This window comes from Tursiops truncatus, chromosome 2, assembly GCF_011762595.2.
Source record: "Tursiops truncatus isolate mTurTru1 chromosome 2, mTurTru1.mat.Y, whole genome shotgun sequence".
In the NCBI taxonomy this organism is placed as follows: domain Eukaryota; kingdom Metazoa; phylum Chordata; class Mammalia; order Artiodactyla; family Delphinidae; genus Tursiops; species Tursiops truncatus.
The window spans coordinates 111,188,595-111,207,314 of record NC_047035.1 but is presented as its reverse complement, the minus strand read 5'-3'; the positions used below and the strand labels follow the sequence as shown (position 1 = coordinate 111,207,314).

The window sequence follows — 18,720 nt, the reverse complement described above, 5'->3', positions numbered from 1 at the left end:
TTCCATTTCCCTGGGATGACCGGCTCCTACATGGTCTCGCTTTGGTGACATGCCATGAGCGAGGAAGGGTGAGTGGGGTCCTTTTTGGTTGGAAATAGGCAGGATGGGCAATGGTCCAGTCCCCTCCCCCTGCGTGTGCTGACAGATCCCTTTTACAGCATCTTGCCCAGGTGACTCTCCAGCTTCAGCTTGCATGCTTCCAGGGACGGGGAGCTCACCCTCTCTTGAGGCAGCTCTGAGTGTTGCAAAGTGTCACTGAGCCTCCATCTGTCTCCCTGGAATCTCCCTCCATTGGATCAGCCCTAGGTCTCCCCATGAGCGCAACAGAAAACAAACCCATCAGATATCTCAAGGCTGTCTTCATAAGCCCTCACACCTCTCTGAGCTTCACATTAAAAAACCTCGGTTTAGGGCTTCCCTGGTGGCGCAGTGGTTGGGAGTCCGCCTGCCGATGCGGGGGACGCGGGTTCGTGCCCCGGTCCGGGAGGATCCCACATGCCGCGGAGCGGCTGGGCCCGTGGGCCATGGCCGCTGAGCCTGCGCGTCCGGAGCCTGTGCTCCGCAGTGGGAGAGGCCACGACAGTGAGAAGCCCGCGTACCGCAAAAAAAAAAAAAAAAAAAAAACCTCGGTTTATTCAACCATTCCTCATGGGATCCAAATTCGACCTTGTCGTCATCCCTGTGGTTGGTCCAAGTTCCCCTTGCAGGAGGGCACCTCAAAGAGAAGCAGTCCCCTCTGTGGGGTCTGGAAAGTCTGGAAGACAACAGGACGATTTTCTCCCCCCTCTTCCATGCTATTCCTCCACTAATCTCACCATCTCTTTTCTGAGGGGCCTGGTCCCACGGCTAAGCCTAGGCCTCCAGACCCTTCTCTACATGGAGACACTGCACAGCTCTGTGTCAGATCTGCCTAACCTACAACCCATGCGTGGGGTTCTTGCTTAGAGAGCTGCCCGCTTCCACAAACCTCTACTAGAGAGCCAGGCCCCTTGCCCACAAACTCTCCCAGGGAAGGGACGGAAAGCTTTTCACGCAGGAACCCCAAGAACATCGCTAACTTCTCTGGCTACATTTGTGATCTCTTCCCTCCTGTCCCAGCAGAAATCAAGCTTAAGCTATCTGCTATTTTTCAAAATGTACCCTTTTATCATCTCGCAATTACGCCCGAGTCCTGCTTCCCTGGGGCATCTTTCTCCGGCTCTCCCAAGCCCTCCTTGCTGCTCTGTGTTGCGCTCTCAGGGCCTGGCAGTACAGGGGCGTCATGCCCAGTGGGGCGGCCCCTGCCAGCACGTCTCAGCTGTACAACAGCTACAACGGGACCTGCGCACAGCAACTCAAGCCCCGCAAACAGGGATGGTCAGGCTGGCACAAACTTCAAAACAGCCGAAGTCACCTGTGGTTCATCCAGAAAATGGGATACCGCTCAAAAGCCAGAGGGGCTTCTGTGAAGGTCAGACAAGAGATCTCTGAGGGAAAAGCAAGGGAGGAAAGAACCAGGTGCTGGGTGTACACACATGTCACAGATGCTCGAGTCTCTAGAAAAGCATTCTGGGAGGATGCACGAGCAGCAGGTCACCCCGGCGGCTCCAGAGAGGACGCAGAGGGGCCGGGGGAAGACACCGACTCTACTCCCTTCTGCAATGTTATCATTTATTATCATTTAGACTTTTTACCCTTCTGGGAGGTACCAGAAGGGCAGCAAGTGCGTCCAGTTGACTTAAATTTAAAACAACGAGCAGCCTCTGTGAGCAGATCTTGCTGCCACCCCGACCAGTCTGCAGGCGCTAGGGCTTCTTTACAGGTGGTCCTATCCCACCCCAAGCCTGAGCTCTCCCTCTTCTCCACTGGCGACGTTTCTGGCACCAAGCAGCCTTCCCCTGCATTTTGCCCTGGGTCTGTCTCTAACTGCTGGCCAGGCAGGACCCCGTCCTCGGGCCCCTCTCTCTGCCTGCAGCACGCCCTGGGGTCCTTCCTACTCTCTTCCTACTCTCAATATGATTGGGAGGGGGAGTCCAGAGACTAACCTGTGCCAGAACTTGCCAGGGGATGTAAGCAAGTCACTCCTTTCTCTGGGCCGCATCTGTGTCAGCCAGTGGTGGCCTGAGTCGGCTGGTGGCCCGCATGACTCCCATGGTCCTTCCAGCTCTCGTATACTATGACCCCATCTCCACCCTTCACTCGCTACGCACAGGCACCAGGTATGTGAAGCTGGTCTTCGGTCCCCACCTTTCTCAGCCAGGTCCCTCCTCACCTTCCTGGCAGCTCCCATTGTGCGTGTGCACGTGCCGGAGCGTTCTCTCGGCTGGCTCCGTTTCAGTGCTGCCTGACCAAATGCCTCACAGCTGCTGTGGTCCCAGGCACCCACAGCTCCGTGCCCAATGCCTTTTCCAATGCCTCATCCCCTAATCCTCAAGGCAACCCCCGGAAAGGCACAGGCTAACCTGCTCTGCGTGTGGGAAAATGCGAAGCCCAGAGAGGTTAAGTGACTTGCCGAAGCTAGGGAATTTTAGCCAGGGCTTCCAAAAGACCCAGAAAGCCTCCAAGACCGAATAAGACAATCCTCTCAAGTCAGGACCCGAAGCAGGGGAGCAGGGAAAGACCGGGGAGCTTCCAGGAGCCCCTCCAATCCTACCACAATCTGGGTCCTAGAGCTCACCCCAGCAGCAGACCGCCATGCCTCCCAGCACCACGGGGGAGTCCCCCAAATCCCATCACGGAATCTCAGCTCTCTCCACCCCAGCTGTGTTTAAAGAAGCCCCAGTCCCCAGGCTCTGAGTGAGCAGCTGGTCCAGGGGGCTGGGAGGTACCAGAAGGGCAGCAAGTGCGTCCAGATGTTGAGGGTCTCATTGGTCATTTGGAAAAGGCTGAGGAGACAGGCCGTGGCGGAACTCTGTGGATGTCGGTAGCCGAAGAGGATGCCCTGCTCGTGGAACACCTGCAGGGGGAAGAGAAAGGGGCGCCGAGGTGAGACGAGAGGGTGGCGGGAAGGTCTCGGGAGGAACGTCTCCGGTAGTCTCTAGTTTTCTCCCAGGCTGTGCACTTGTACACTGGAGCCTGGAACACTTGACCCTGGGTCCTTCACCTGCCTCCCTCCCATCGCTTCTAAACTCCCACGTCCTTCCAGAAGCCTGCAGTCAGGGGGAGGAGAGGATTCAAGGCCCTGACTCCCTTTGGGGATCCAGCCTGTCTTTGCATTCCAGATGCACTTACTCCTGTCATGAATATTGCCTAAGAATCTGCTTTCGCACCCTGTGCCGGGGGCCTACAGCCCAGTCTTCGGATGCCTTCGTGGTTGGTTGACATATATGTTGCCTGTTCGAGCCAACAAGCCTTGGATGTCAGGGGCTGGTGGGATGATCTCTGCGGAAGATCCCTCCCCGCCGGGGCCAGGATATATTCACCAAGGTGCTTCATAAAGGCCTGCTGACGATGAAAACTATGATGGCATCAGCCTGCGCTGCAGGCGGAGGAGAAGGCTGGTCACAGCAGGGCCCACGCAAGCTCCCCACCCCACGCAGCCCGCCTGGCAAGGCTCTCAGTAACCATCCCGGATGAGAACTTGGACGGGTCAGGTAAAATAGGGGGTGTCAACCTGCTTGGAGGACTGCATCACATCCATTAAAAATGGTAATTATAGAGACGATGAGGCATGAGGGTCAAAAGCTCAGGATGCGATATTAAGTGAAAAAAAGTGGGATGTCAACTGTATTCCTGCCATGATGACAGAACTATAGAAATTTTAAGTACACATAGTTGGGTGGAGACTGGGAGAAACACGGAAAAGGAAACAGTTCCATTTGTTGAACTAGCAGGATTTGCAGATTTTCTCCCCCTTTTGTGTTGATCAGATCAGGGTTTCTCAGTCTCGACCCTGTTGACATTTGGGGCCAGACAATTCTTTGTGCTGGGGGTGGAGCTGTCCTAGGCATTGTTTAGCAGTAACGTGACAACCAAAAATGTCTCCCGAAATTGCCAATGTCCCTGGGGGCAAAATCTCCCCCAGTTAAGAACCACTGACTTAGCTGAATGTTGTTATAACTTTGAGAGGTAAGTAAAAATAAGTAGATTAACTGAGGCAAATAATGACAATGACAATATTAGTAATCGTAATGTAAATTGAATCACAATCAATTTTAAAGGTTTCCCTCTGATCTTCTAGGGCTGTGGGAGGAATGGAAGGCTGGGAGAATTCCTACCTAACCACCCATTTCCCATTTGGGTTACCAACTTCTTAGTTTAAGAGAGGATCTTGATTCAAAAATACACAATATTTGTAATGACCTATAATGGAAAAGAATCCGAAAAAGAATATATATGATAACTGAATCACTTTGCTGTACACCTGAAACTAACGCAACATTGTAAATTAACTATACTTCAATTTTTAAAAATGGGTTAAAAAATAATAAATAAATAATCAAAACAAAAACCACAAGAATAGACAATGTAAGGACTTCCCTGGTGGCACAGTGGTTAAGAATCCACCTGCCAATGAAGGGGACACGGGTCTGGGAAGATCCCCCATGCCGCGGAGCAACTAAACCCGTGCGCCACAACTACTGAGCCTGCGCTCTACAGCCCGTGAGCCACGACTACTGAGCCCACAAGCCACAACTACTGAAGCCTGCACGCCTAGAGCCTGTGCTCCGCAACAAAGACAAGCCAGTGCAATGAGAAGCCTGTGCACCGCAAGGAAGAGTAGCCCCTGCTGAACACAACTAGAGAAAGCCCGTGCACAGCAACAAAGACCAAACGCAGCCAAAAATTTTAAAAAAATTTTTTAAAAGAATACACAATATATGGCATAACTTGGACTATCTCTTGAGGTTCTGAGTCAACAGGTCTCATGGAATAGTGGAGAAATTAGTAAGGGGATATCAGAGTAAAGAGTCAAATCTGGGCCCATTAAGTGCCCTATGACCTTGAGCTGGGCCACAACTCTCAGGACTCAGTGTCCACACCTATGAAATGGGGGGCCTTTGCTCACCAGACGGTGAGCACATTCCCATCTTGGTTCAATTCTGGGTGAAACTAGTCAACTAGGGACAGGGGGAGAATGAAGTTGGTTCATGGTCCAGTGAAGAAATACTGTTTGAATTAGGTTTGGGTTTTAGCTAATTAAAGCGATTTGTTCCAGTTTTTGATTCACTGTGCATTTCTGCTGACATCCCCGGTTTTCAGTGGACAAGCTTCTCTAATGGGCAGCAGGCATGTCGGCTTGCAGCTGCCCACCCACCAGGGTTGCTGACAAGGCGGCAAACGGGCTCATGGCCTTCAGCCTTTGATTCAAGCGAGGACGATGGCGCGTGCTTGCAGGCACGCGTAAGGCCCTCCAGCAGAAACTACAGGCCTATCATTCTACCTGTTATGTTTATTGCTTTCTTCCTTAAAAAAAATTTTTTTAAATAAATTTATTTATTTTATTTTTGTCTGTGTTGGGTCTTCGCTGCTGCGCGCGGGCTTTCTCTAGTTTTGGTGAGCGGGGGCTACTCTTCGTTGCAGTGCGCGGGCTTCTCATTGTGGTGGCTTCTCATTGCGGAGCATGGGCTCTAGGCGCGCGGACTCAGTAGTTGTGGCAAGTGGGCTTCAGTAGTTGTGGTCGCAGGCTCTAGAGCGCAGGCTCAGTAGTTGTGGTGCACGGGCTTAGCTGCTCTGCAGTATATGGGATCTTCCCGGACCAGGGCTCGAACCTATGTCCCCTGCATTGGCAGGCGGATTCTCAACCACTGCACCACCAGGGAAGCCCTCTTTTTTTTTTATTAAAGCACTGGCCTCTTGTTAAAATGCAAGGACTCCAGAAAGGAGCAATTGTTATTAATTATTCACTGCTTCATGTGAATAAGTTCAGCAGATCCCGTATAGCAGGAGATCTTACGACAAGGGGCCTACGGAGCCCTGAGCATGTGAGGGTGACACACAGGGAGGAAGCAGGGCGGGGCTGCAGGACAGCTCAGATGCAGTGACAGCCACAGCTGGACGGTGGATGGACAGGACCCAGAGCAGGGGGGAGTCTCCCACATTTTGTCCACGGTGACTCAGGATATGACTACTGTCCTTCTCTCTTTGGACCCTGCATTCTGGGAGGCAAGAGAGGATGCTGATAGAGTCAAAAGCCAGAGGGGAACAGAGGAGCTGGGAAGTCCACAAACTAGACAACTTGACCACACTGAAGAATCTAGCCCCAGACCTGGGGAGAATGCCTTACCACCAAGGCCAGGGTTGGGCGCAGATTAAAAGAACCTGCTTTCCTCTGACCGGCTATCCTGACGCCAGACATGGGGGTAGGATTTTAAGCAGCCCCTCCAAAAAAAAAAAAAAATGACAGATGGATAAAGGATGGATAAAAGAAAGGGAGCCCCTCTGTCTCAGAAGAGTGATTCTGCCTCTGAGCCCCTCCAAGCACAGGAAGGGAGACACGTTCTCTCCATTGTCTGGCTCCAGCCTTAGCAAAGCACTTTGCATAGAATAGATCCTTACAGGATGCATGCTACATAAATCTGAACAGCAAAACACTTGAAAACAATTTTGCGTTCGTGCCTAGTTTGACCCCCCAAAGGCAAACTGTGGTCATTGCCTTAATACTCCGTAACTGGGCCTCATCTGTAAGCGGCCCAAAGTTAGCAGGCGCTGGCATATTTGCACAGCAGAATTGATTTCCTCCCAGGTTGCAGGCTGGGCAATTTAGAATGAAACGAAATCAAATTGCGCGTGGCCTATAATTTAGGAGCGAGAACCCCCAGGCAGCCAGGTGGAAGGGCAAGGGCACGTCAGCGGGTTTTTCTCTTACTGCCTGTCACGAACTCGGCTTTCAAGAACAGCCCTGTGCCCCTGCCAGCCGATGCCTGAAATTCCACTGTGACCATTTTAAACCCTTGGTTTTTCCAGCTATTACACTGCAAATCACCTGGGGAAAATAATCAGGCATTCTGGCTAGCAGTAAATAAGAGAGGATTTTGATGGCAGGAAAAGCACAGAGGCTGTCAGAGCGGGGTCAGCAGGCCACCGGCCTTGGCATGGTAATCTGCATTTCCCATCTAGATCTCACTGAATCCTCACGGCCGCGTGAGGGACGGCCTTTTACTGTCCCCACTTCACAGAAAAGGAAACTAAGGTCTGTGGATGTTAAGGCATTTATCGAGGATCACAGAAGTAGTGGGAGCAAAGCTGAGACATCAGACTCCGTGTCCTGGTCTCTCACACTATCCTCCCTGCCACTCCAGAGGGCTTGTCGGAGATGAAGCTCTCACCTCTCAGCCTGCAGTGTCATTGTGGACCGTCACACACTTCTCTGAACCTTAGTTGCTTCTTCTTTAAAGTGATGTCATTGTTCTGAATTGCATCTCCCACAAAATTTATATGTTGAAGCCCTAACTCCAGCACTTCTGAATATAACTGTACTTGGAGATAGTCTTTAAAGAGGTGACTAAGTCAAAACAAGACAGTTAATCTAATCTAACTGGTGTCCCTCACGAGAAAAGGAAATTTGGACACAGAGGGAGACACCAGGGATGTGCGTGCACAGAGGGATGACCATGTGAGGACACAGCAAGAAGGTGGCCCTCTGCAAGCTGAGGAGAAGCCTCAGAAGAAGCCAGCCCTGCCGGCACCTTGATCTCGGACTTCCAGCCTCCAGAACTGTGAGAAAATAAATTTCTGTTGTTTAAGCCACCCCGTCTGTGGTACTTTTTACAGCAGCTTGAGCTCATACAAAGTGCAAGTGGTGAGGTTGGGGGACAAAGTCTCTAAGCCAGTGCCTCTCCAACTTTCTTCTGCAGGTGTCTGCAGATCACCTAGGGATCTTACTGCAGTTCGGTGGGGCCGGGGTGAATCTTCATTTCCAACACACTCCCAGCACACGCTGATTCTGCAGCTGTCTCCGGCTTCCCAGCCGAGGCTCCTGCCTCAGCATCGTGCTGTCACCTCCCTGTCCAGCATCTGTAGTTCATCACAGAAGAGGAGGTGCCCTTTAGGTATGTTAAGATGAACCCAAAGACACAGGCACGAAAAGCAAGGGAGGGGACAGTGAGAGACCAGCGAGGAGTCTGGTGAGGTGCTGGTAGGCAGAGGCATGGATAGAATGGGGAGGAAGAGAGCAGGCCACAAATTGCTGTATCGAGTATAACCAGTCATTTAGTGAGTATCTGCCACGTGCCTGACACTGGGTCGGACACCAAGCCACTGTCTCATGCAGGACGGACCATGCTTGGTCCTGGTAAAAGAGAACACTTAGGTTCTCAATCTAAAACACATAAAACATCACTGGTATACAAGCCACATGCAATTACTAGAACTGTAAGTTGGCAGAATTAATAGCCAACCATTGTTGGTATTAAGTAATTACAGATAAAGGTCAATTTAGAACACTGGGGTGATGTTCTTTAAAAGATAAGTGTCTAATATTCAGTCAAGCATAACGATGCTTTCCATACATGCAGGACAATATTTATACATGACGGTAAACTTCTTCTGGCCGAACATGTAAGATGGATACAAAGTAGTGAAGCAAATGATCACTGTATCTAGGATGGAGGATCCGAAGGATATTAGTACTTTAATGAGCAATAAAGTGAAACAAACAAAGACACATAGGATGTTTTTAAAAAGTAAATGTTACTCAGTACGGGTAGGTGTACCAGGGTGAGACGCCCCACTGAATGACGAACATTATACGGAGCGTTGATCTGCAGAAGAAGAAAGTGACGAAGTTGAAACAATGGAGCATTCCATCAGTTTTACTTTATTATAATAATACAGTCTTTGATTTAAGAACTAGAAAAAGAATCTTAGAATTTAGGCATTGATTTAAAAATCTGCCATGGGCAAGCTTGCGATAACATGATTTGAGAGTCTGTGGTAGGCAAAATAATTGCCTCTCAAGGATGTCCATGTCCTAATCACCAGAACCTGTATATATGTTAGGTTACACGGCAAAGGGGAATTAAGGTCACGGGATGGTATTAAAGTTGCTAATCAGCTAACCTTAAAATAGGGAGATTATCTTGATTATCCAGGTAGGCCTAATGTAATCACGAGGTTCTTAAAAGCGGAAGGGAGAGGACTTCCCTGGTGGTGCAGTGGTTAAGAATCCATCTGCCAATGCGGGGACACAGGTTCGAGCCCTGGTCCGGGAAGACCGCACATGCCGCGGAGCAACTAAGCCCGTGTGCCACAACTACTGAGCCTGCGCTCTAGAGCCCGCGAGCCACAGCTACTGAAGCCGGCGCGCCTAGAGCCCGTGCTCCGCAACAAGAGAAGCCACCGCAATAAGAAGCCCACGCACCGCAACGAAGAGTAGCCCCCGCTCACCGCAACTAGAGAAAGCCCGCGCACAGCAACGAAGACCCAACGCAGCCAAAAATAAATAGATAACATAAATAAATTTTTTAAAAAAACCTTTAAAAGTGGAAGGGAGAGGTAGAAGGGGATGTGACTATGAAGAAGGGTCGAGAGATGCAACATTGCTGGCTCTGCAGATGGAGGGAGTGGGCCAGGAGCCAAGGGCTGTAGGTGGCTGCCAGAAGCTGGAAAAGGCAACAGGTTCTCCCCAGAGAGCCTCCATCGACACTTTGATTTTAGCCTAGCGAGACCCATGTGAGATTTCTAACCTACAGAACTGTAAGGTAATCAATTTATCTTCTTTTTTAAGCCATCAGATTTGTGGTAATTTGTTATGGCAACAACAGAAAACTAATACAAGGTCAGGATTTGTCCAAAAATCCAAAAGCATTCTTAGAGCTGGAGATGGCAACACATGGTTTCAATTTCTTACTAGGAGAATTGATGCCTTCCTTTGGAACAATTCAAAGATTATATATGACATCCACAGAAACTTCCCCAATATGGGATATCTTCCTGAAACACATATCAAATTTGACCACAAACTACTCTTATTCTTGCAATGGGAATGCCAAATAAATATCATTAAACACTTAGGTAAAATTTAGGCAAGATGCAAGATGACTGAAAGAAATCAGTGAAACAACAGAAGGTCCTCAAATACAGAGCAAATCCCATCTTTGGTTTGAACCTGAGCTGTCCACAGATATATGTTATGGGATGTTGTTAGCAAAAGCCTACAAAAAAAAAATCTAGTTTGGTTATTTCATTTTAAAGGGATTAAAAATACGTATTTATTATTTTAAATATGTCTAGGACTTTTCTAAACTAAAGAAGCCACACATGAAATATGCAACAAAAACGATATTCCAATAAAATAAAATTCAAATAAGGAAACAAAAATGTCTGTGGACTGTGAAAGAGAAGGTTCACATACAAACAATCCTGAAACTGATTCCCACAGAAATTACTTTTCTGGCCATTGCAGACTGAGGTATAATTTTGACTGAGCAAGATGCTATTTTGTTTTCTTTGTATTTTTTTCTTGGAAAAAGAAAAATCAAGTAAGTACTATATGGATCTAGATATTGTTTTAAGAAAGTGAAAACAGCAACATAAAAGATGGCAAGCCATATGAAATTAAAATATTTAATAATTTTCCCGCTTAATTCTATCATACGAAACCTCATTACAATGTCTGAACTTGGTATGTAAATTTTATACTCATTCCTGATTCTAAATGTGGCTTTAAGAATATTTTTTGATAATTCCAGTTGCTCTGCCTCAGCAGAACTGAATAAAAACTCAACAGAAGTTTCTCCCAAATGAAATTAATTAAAAATTTTAAAAAATTCTAAGAACTACAGTGATTCAAGAATAATGGTCTATTTTGACATCACTGTTAACAGAACACAAATTATGTGATAATGTTGATTACAACATCTCAAAATTTTGCTGAAGTGAAGGCAAGAAAAATAAATTTTACAGAATAAACATGTAAATGTATGAATTACGTATGTTATGCCCATCTAAACATCACTAATCCATCAACATTATATCCAAACATGTGCAATAATAATTAAGTTTAGCTGCTTTGACATTTTGCTGGCGTTAGCTATACAAAAATCGGAGCTTTACATATTGTTTTTTGTCATTATGAAGGAATATTTGTCAAGATAGAATTTATGTAACTATGAGCTTCATTTGTGACTTTTACATATTTAGGCATATGGTCTGTGGCCTCTATTTGTTCTCCTGATTCAGATCCAGCACACGGCAGGGGCAGACCCGATTTTATTTGCTCATCGTGAGAGCACTGAAAGGTAGGGATTGTCAAGCCCATTTTACAGATAAGGAAACTGAAGCTCGGTGAGATGGAGCTTCATCTGCTATTTCATAAGAAATAGCAGAACCAAAATGCAACTCCTAGTTTGTTAGATGGAAAAGCCCAGGATGCTTCACTGCACCCAGCCTGGTGGAACCAAGGATTGCTACAAACATTTCATGGATATACCAGATGTTACGCAAGTTTTCAGAAGGAAGGGATCACTGGACCCATGTGATGCAGGAAGGACCTGGAAGAATAGCTGGGGAACATCTGGTTCTGGCAGAATGATGGTCGATGAGATGTCATGAAGGATCCTTCCAATGAAAACAACTAAAATGCTGGATGAAGCCTGCATTCTACGCTGGATAAATCTATCAGCAAGATGGCACAAAAGCAAGGAAGTCACAAAACCCTCAAAACAAAGGGAAACCAGGAACCCTGGGAGGTACGCTGCTTTCACCATCAGAGTTTCTGCTGCCAGCATTTGCAAATGAGAGATGAAACCCAAGGCCCATCAAAGGCAGGGAATCTAATAGGAGAACTCATCAATAAAGCCAGGACTTTCAAGATAAGTGAATGTAAAATAAATCCTACCAGACAGAACAATACAATTACAAAAGTTGTCTCCCTGAAAAAAAAATCTCAAGAATTCAGAACCATCAGTTCATCTTCACAGGGGTTTGTGGTCCAAATCCACACTACCACTGCGGTCCAAGAACTCTCAAGTGGAAAATTTTAAGTGGTTACAAATAGATAGAGGTCAAAGTTTTGTAGTTCCCTCAGGTAAGCAACGAAACAAATGCAAATCCTCTCTGAAGGATTTCTACGTTAAAACAAGCATGCATTATACTCCAATAAAGCTGTTAAAAAATAAAAACAAAAAAAACAAGCATGCACACACCCAGAAACAAAATGCCATGAATGAGAAACAGCAAAACATAGGAGATAGCAGAAAGAGAGATCAAAGAACAGATACTGAAATGTCAAATAACTGTGTTCAATGTGTTTAAAGAGCTTAAAAATATGAACAATAAGCAAGCAGATTTGAAAAGAACCTAATATAACTTTTAGAAATTAAAAAAAATAATAATTGAAATTAAAAGTCACTGAAAGGATAAAGAGCAGACTAGACCGAGCTGACAAGGAAATTAGTCAACTGAAAGTAGATCCAAAGAAAGTATCCAGGATGCGGTCCAGAGAGATTAAGAGACAGAAGATGTGAAAAAGCAAGCAAGAGACATAACGAGTATTTCTCTAGAAGGAGAAAATATAATGGTTCTGATGTGATATTTGAAGAGTTAACTGGTAAACGTCTAGAACTGTTGCGAGTCACCAGTCCTCAGATCCAAGAAGTTAAGTGAGGCATGGTAGAGACAGGTGGTGCTCACCAAGTATCACACGTGCTTCCTTACATTTCTCAGACTGTCGTGTCGTTAGGTTGGGGCCATGTTGACTATTTCTGGTTAAAGTTAATTCCAGGCCAGGGCAGTTGAAGAACAATGCCTTCTTGTAGGAGACGTCATGATGGACTGGGGATGCAACTCTTCCCCTTTTCAGAACTGAGCCACTATCCCTCTCTGAGAATCACTTTTGGCCAAAGGCTGCTACCTTGACCACATTATGCTCACTGTACAGGGGCAGCACATACCCACTAAGGATGGATACAAAGTCCTGGCCTTCTTTTCTCATTGGGGACAACTCTGAAGGGTCAACCCCACTCCAGAGCTCCCTGGGTGGTCAGCAGAGGCCTCTGATGCAACTTCTCCTTCTATCCAGGCCTGCTTCCCCCACTTCCTTACAGGTGTTGCTGAGAACACTCCCTCATGAACTTCTTGCATGTACATCTTTGTCTCAGAGCCTGTTTCTGGGAAACCCAACCTAAGACACCTCTCTCTCTTCCCCTTCTGTGGCGACCTAGAAGGCCACATGTTCCAGATGGAGCAGCTATGAGGTGGCAGACCTTCCATCTGCCTGGGCCCTTCACAATTCCTCACTGACCACTTAGCTATGTAATGTGAGGGTGAAATAAACCTTTGCTCTGTTAAGTCGCTGAGCTATCTGGGGTAATGTTTAAACTCAGCATAGCCTAGCCCTTCCTGCTTCCTACAGTTATTCATGTAAAGACAGCTGAAGTAACCATTAAGCTGATGAATTCAGAGAATATTTCTAGCATATTAATTATAAAACAAGGGCAGGAGAAAACAGCATGTTCAAAAGGAAAAAGAAAAGAAGAATGTAAAACTCAATTAAAGAGCGCAGGAAGGGAAGGGCAACAGAGAAAACAGGACAAATAGAAAGCACATAAGATGATCAAAATAAATGCAAATATTTCAATACTCATTATAAATATCAACAGACTAAACCGTCCCTTTAAATGACAAATATTGTCAATCTAGATGAAATCCAACTATGTGCCATTTACATGAGACACAACTAAAATATAAGGACTGGGAGAGATTACAAGTCAAAGTAAGGAAAGAAATAAACCAGACACATAACGAAAACAACAAAACTGGAGTCACTGTACAACTATCAGACAGATGCTAAGACAAAAAGCATTACTAGATATAAAGAGAATCACTTTTTTTTGTGTGGTACGCGGGCCTCTCACTGTTGTGGCCTCTCCCTTTTTTTTTTTTTTTTTTTTTTTGTGGTACGCAGGCCTCTCACTGTTGTGGCCTCTCCCGTTGCGGAGCACAGGCTCCGGACGCACAGGCTCAGCGGCCATGGCTCACGGGCCCAGCCGCTCCACGGCATGTGGGATTTTCCCGGACCGGGGCAAGAACCCGTGTCCCCTGCATCGGCAGGCAGACTCTCAACCACTGCACCACCAGGGAAGCCCCAAGAGAATCACTTTTTAGAAATAATAAGAACTTTACTTCACCGGAAAGATACAATTACAAACTTGGATGGACCTAAAAAACACAGGCTCAAAATATATAAAGCAAAAATTGACTTACCTGCAAGGAGTAATTCACAAATCTGACACCATTAGGAAAGATTTTTAACACATTTCAATTATGGATACCTGGAGCAATCGTTAAGTTGCATAAAAAATCAAAATGGAAGTTAGAAATTAATTAGAACTGCATATGTGGACTGCAGTTAAAGCAATACTTAGAGAGAAATATATATATATTTAATTGCTTACATTACAATGGTAGAGTGATTAACTTACGAAGTTAGAGCAGTAACAGCAAAATAAACCCAAAGTAGAAAGAAAATAATAAAAATAACAAAAAGACATTAGAGATATAAAGTACATAATAGAGAGGCTCCACAAAGCCCAAATCATCTTCTTTTCAATTTTTTTTTAAAAAAAGACAAACTGACAAGATTAACCAAGAAGAGAACAGAAAAACAAAAATGACATATTCATGTCAATAGACACAGAAAAAGCATGTCACAAGATCCAATACCCTTTCATGATAAGAGAATACTCAACAAAATAGTAATAGAACTTCTTTAAACCAACAAAGGCCATCTACGAGAAACCCACAGCTAACATACTTAATGGAATGCTTTTCCCCTATGATCAGGATGTCTGCTCTCACCACTTCTATGCAGCATTGTAGTGGAGATTCTAGCTAGGTCAACTGGACGAGAAAAAGAAATAAAAAGCAACTAGATTAAAAGGAAGAAGCAAAACTATCTCTATTTGCAGATGACATGATCTTACATACAGGAATTCCTAAAGGAACCACTAAAATACTATTAGAACTAATAAATTAGTTCAGCAAGCATGCAGGATATAAGATAAATATACAAAACTCAGTTTTCTATATTCTAGCAATAACAATCTGAAATGAATTTAAGAAAACAATTCCACTTACAACAGTATCAAAAACAATAAAATACTTAGAAATAAATTTAACAAATCATTTTAATGGTGCAAGACTTGTATACTGAAAACTACAAAACATCACTGAAAGAAATTAAAGAATAACTAGACAAATGAAAAGACAGCCCATATTCATGGGTTTAATTTACTTAATATAATTAAGATGGTAATGCCCCCCAAACTGATCAACAGATTCAGTACAATCTCTCTCAAAATCCTGCCTGGTGTTTTTGTTGGTCTGTCTGTTTGCAGAAATTGACAAATAGATCTTAAAATTCATAAGGAAATGCAAGGGACCCTGAACAGCCAAACAATCTTGAAAAAGAAGATCAAGGTTAAAGGACTTACACTTCCCAATTTCAAAATTCATTACAAAGCACAGTAATCAAGGCAATGTGGTACTGACTTAAGAAGAGACAAACAGATCAATGGAATAGAACTGAGAATCCAGAAATAAACCCTCACATTTATAGTCAATCAATTTTCAATAAAGGTGTCAAGATAATTCAATGAAACAATAATGAATAGTCTTTCCAATAAATGGTGCTGGGACTGCTTGATACCCACATGAAAAAAAGAAAAGAATAAAGTTGGACCCCTATTTCACATCACATGCAATAACTAACGCAAAAAAAATGGATCATAGACTTAAATTTTAGGGATAAAACTCTTAGAAGAAAATATAGGAGTAAATCTTCATGACCTTGGATCAGCCAAAGGTTTTTTTGCTATAACATCAAAAGCACAAGCAACAAAAGAAAAATAATAGATAATATTAAATTTTAAAACTTTTGTGCTTCCAAGGATACCATCAATAACAGGAAAATGCAACACACAGAATGGTAGAAAACATTTTCAAACCATGTATCTGATAAGGGACTTGTATCAAAAATATATAAAGAACACTTACCACTCAACAACAAAAAGACAAATGACCCAAAAAAAAAAAAAAAGAAAAATGACCCAACTTAAAAATTGGCCAAAGACTTGAGTAGACATTTCTCCAAAGATATACAAATGGCCAATAAGCACATGAAAAGATGCTCAACATAACTAATCTTTAGGGAAATTCAAATCAAAACTACAATGAGATATCACCTCATATCCATTAGGATGGCTACTATAAAAAAACAAAACAAAACAGAAAACAACAAGTGTTGGTGAAGATGTGGAGAAACTGGAACACTTGTGCACTGTTGGTGGGAATGTAAAATGGTACAGCCACTGTGGAAAGCAACAGGGTGGTTCTTCAAAAAACAATTTTTTTTTAATGGCCAAATGATCCAGCAATTCCACTTCTGGGTACATACCCAAAAGGATTGAAGGGTCTTGAAGGGCTATCTCTACACCTATGTTCATGTCAGCATTATTCACAATAGCTAAAACATACAAGTAACCTAGTACTTATTGATGGATGAATGGATAAGCAAAATGTGGTACGTACATACAATGGAATATTATTCAGCCTTTAAAATGAAGGAAATTCTGGTATATGCTATAATATGGATAAACCTTGAAGACATTATGCTAGGTAAAATAAATAAAAGTCACAAAAAGACAAATATTATATAATTCCACTTATATGAAGTACTTAAAGTAGTCAAATCATAAAGACAAAAAGTATTAATGGTGGTTGTCAGAGGCTGGGGTAGGGGAAAATGGGGAGTTCTTATTTAACGGGTACAGAGTTTCAGTTTTTCAAGATAAAAAGAATGGAGATGAATGGTGGTGATGGTTGCCAAACAAGGTAAATGTATTTAATACCACAGAACTGTGCACTTTGAAATGGTTAAGATGGTAAATTTTATGTTAAGTATATTTTGCCACAATAAAAATAAAAGTTAAGCATAGAGTTACCATGTGACCCAGCAGTTCCACTCCTAGGTGTGTACCTAGGGGAATTGAAAATATGGCCACACAAAAACTTGTACACAGGGCTTTCCTGGTGGCGCAGTGGTTGAGAGTCCGCCTGCTGATGCAGGGGACACGGGTTCGAGCCCCGGTCTGGGAAGATCCCACATGCCGCGGAGCGGCTGGGCCCATGAGCCATGGCCACTGAGCCTGTACGTCCGGAGCCTGTGCTCTGCAGCAGGAGAGGCCACAGCAGTGAGAGGCCCGTGAACCGCAAAAAAAAAAAAAAAAACTTGTACACAAATGTTCATAGCATTACTCATAATAACCAAAAATTGGAAACAATTTAAGTGTCCATCAACTGAAGAATGAATAAACAAACTGGTATATCCACAAATGGAATATTATTCAGCCATAAAAACAACTGAAGTACTAATCCATGCTACAGCACAGATGAACCTTGAGAACACTATGCTAAGTGAAAGAAGGCATTCACAAAAGGCCACCTACTGCATGGCCCCATTTATATGAAATATTCAGAAGAGGCAAACCCGTAGAGACAAAGTAAATTAGTGGTTGCCATAGGCCTGCGAGTGGGGGCAGTGGGAAATGTCTGCTAATTGGTAGAGTTTCTTTCTGCGGTGTTAACGATGTTCTAAAATTCAATTTGGCGATGGTTTTGTCCAACATACTTTGTGTGTGTCAACATACTAAAACCCACTGAGCTATATACTCTTAAAGGGAGAATTTTATGGTATGTGAATTATATTTCAACAAAACTGTTATAAAAAGAACTTTCTACAGAGAAAATGCAGCTGTAGCATCGAGTGGCTCCTCGCACAATTCCACAGTCTGTCACTCACGTAGACTAAGAGATAAAGGATGCTCCCTCGGGTGGGCAACATGGTGGCCCTGCTCAGACAATTTTCCAGGTAAATTCTACCAAGCTGTCAGGAATGTATAATTCTAATATTATACAAATATTACATATATTGGGCTTCCCTGGTGGCGCAGTGGTTGAGAGTCCGCCTGCTGATGCAGGGGACACGGGTTCGTGCCCCAATCCAGGAGGATCCCACATGCCGCGGAGCGGTTGGGCCCGTGAGCCATGGCCGCTGAGCCTACGCGTCTGGAGCCTGTGCTCCGCAACGGGAGAGGCCACAACAGTCAGAGGCCCGCGTACCGCAAAAAAAAAAAATTACATATATTTTCCATAGAATAAATAGGCAACACTCTCCAACTCATTTGTGGTTGGCACCATCTTAATCCCCAATCCAGGGGAGGGCAGTATAAGAAGGAAAAATTTCAGGCTAATTCAATAAATAGATTTAAGGATCCTAGACAAACTATCAGCTGATTTCAGCAATAGATTAAAAAGATACTCCATCATGACCAAGTAATATTTAAATGCAAGGTTGGGGACTTCCCTGGCGGTCCAGTGGTTAAGACTCCACACTTCCACTGCAGGGGGCACAGGTTTGATCCCTGGTCAGGGAATTAAGATCCCGCATGCTGCGCGGTGCGGCCAAAATAAATAAATAAATAAAATGAATAAATAAATGCAAGGTTGGTTTAACATTAGTAAATCAATCAATGTAATTCACCACGTTAATAACTTAAATGAATCATATATGGCCATCTCAAAAGATATACTGGTAGAAAAAAATTTATTACTGATTAGAGGGGAAAAAAAATCCTAGGAAACTAGGGATAGAAAAGAATATTCTTAACCTGATAAAGGTTATTTATACACATACACACACACACACAAACACACACACACACCCATACACACAGAAAGAGCTAATATTATATTAAATGATGAAATGTTGAAAGCATTCATTTAGATTAAAATCAAGAACAA

General features: G+C 44.2%; 1 protein-coding gene across 12 annotated transcripts in view; it reads right to left on the bottom strand.

Annotated features, from left to right (window-relative positions):
* PAQR5 (progestin and adipoQ receptor family member 5) overlaps positions 1–18,720 on the bottom strand; it is a 93,074-nt gene that overhangs the window by 26,662 nt on the left and 47,692 nt on the right. For 8 of the 12 annotated variants that reach the window (XM_073801185.1, XM_033851908.2, XM_073801188.1 and 5 more), the window contains one exon: positions 2,808–2,935. In XM_073801185.1, the coding sequence (XP_073657286.1) occupies positions 2,808–2,935 (128 nt within the window). The other 4 variants (XM_073801189.1, XM_073801187.1, XM_073801191.1 and 1 more) reach the window with 4 other exon arrangements.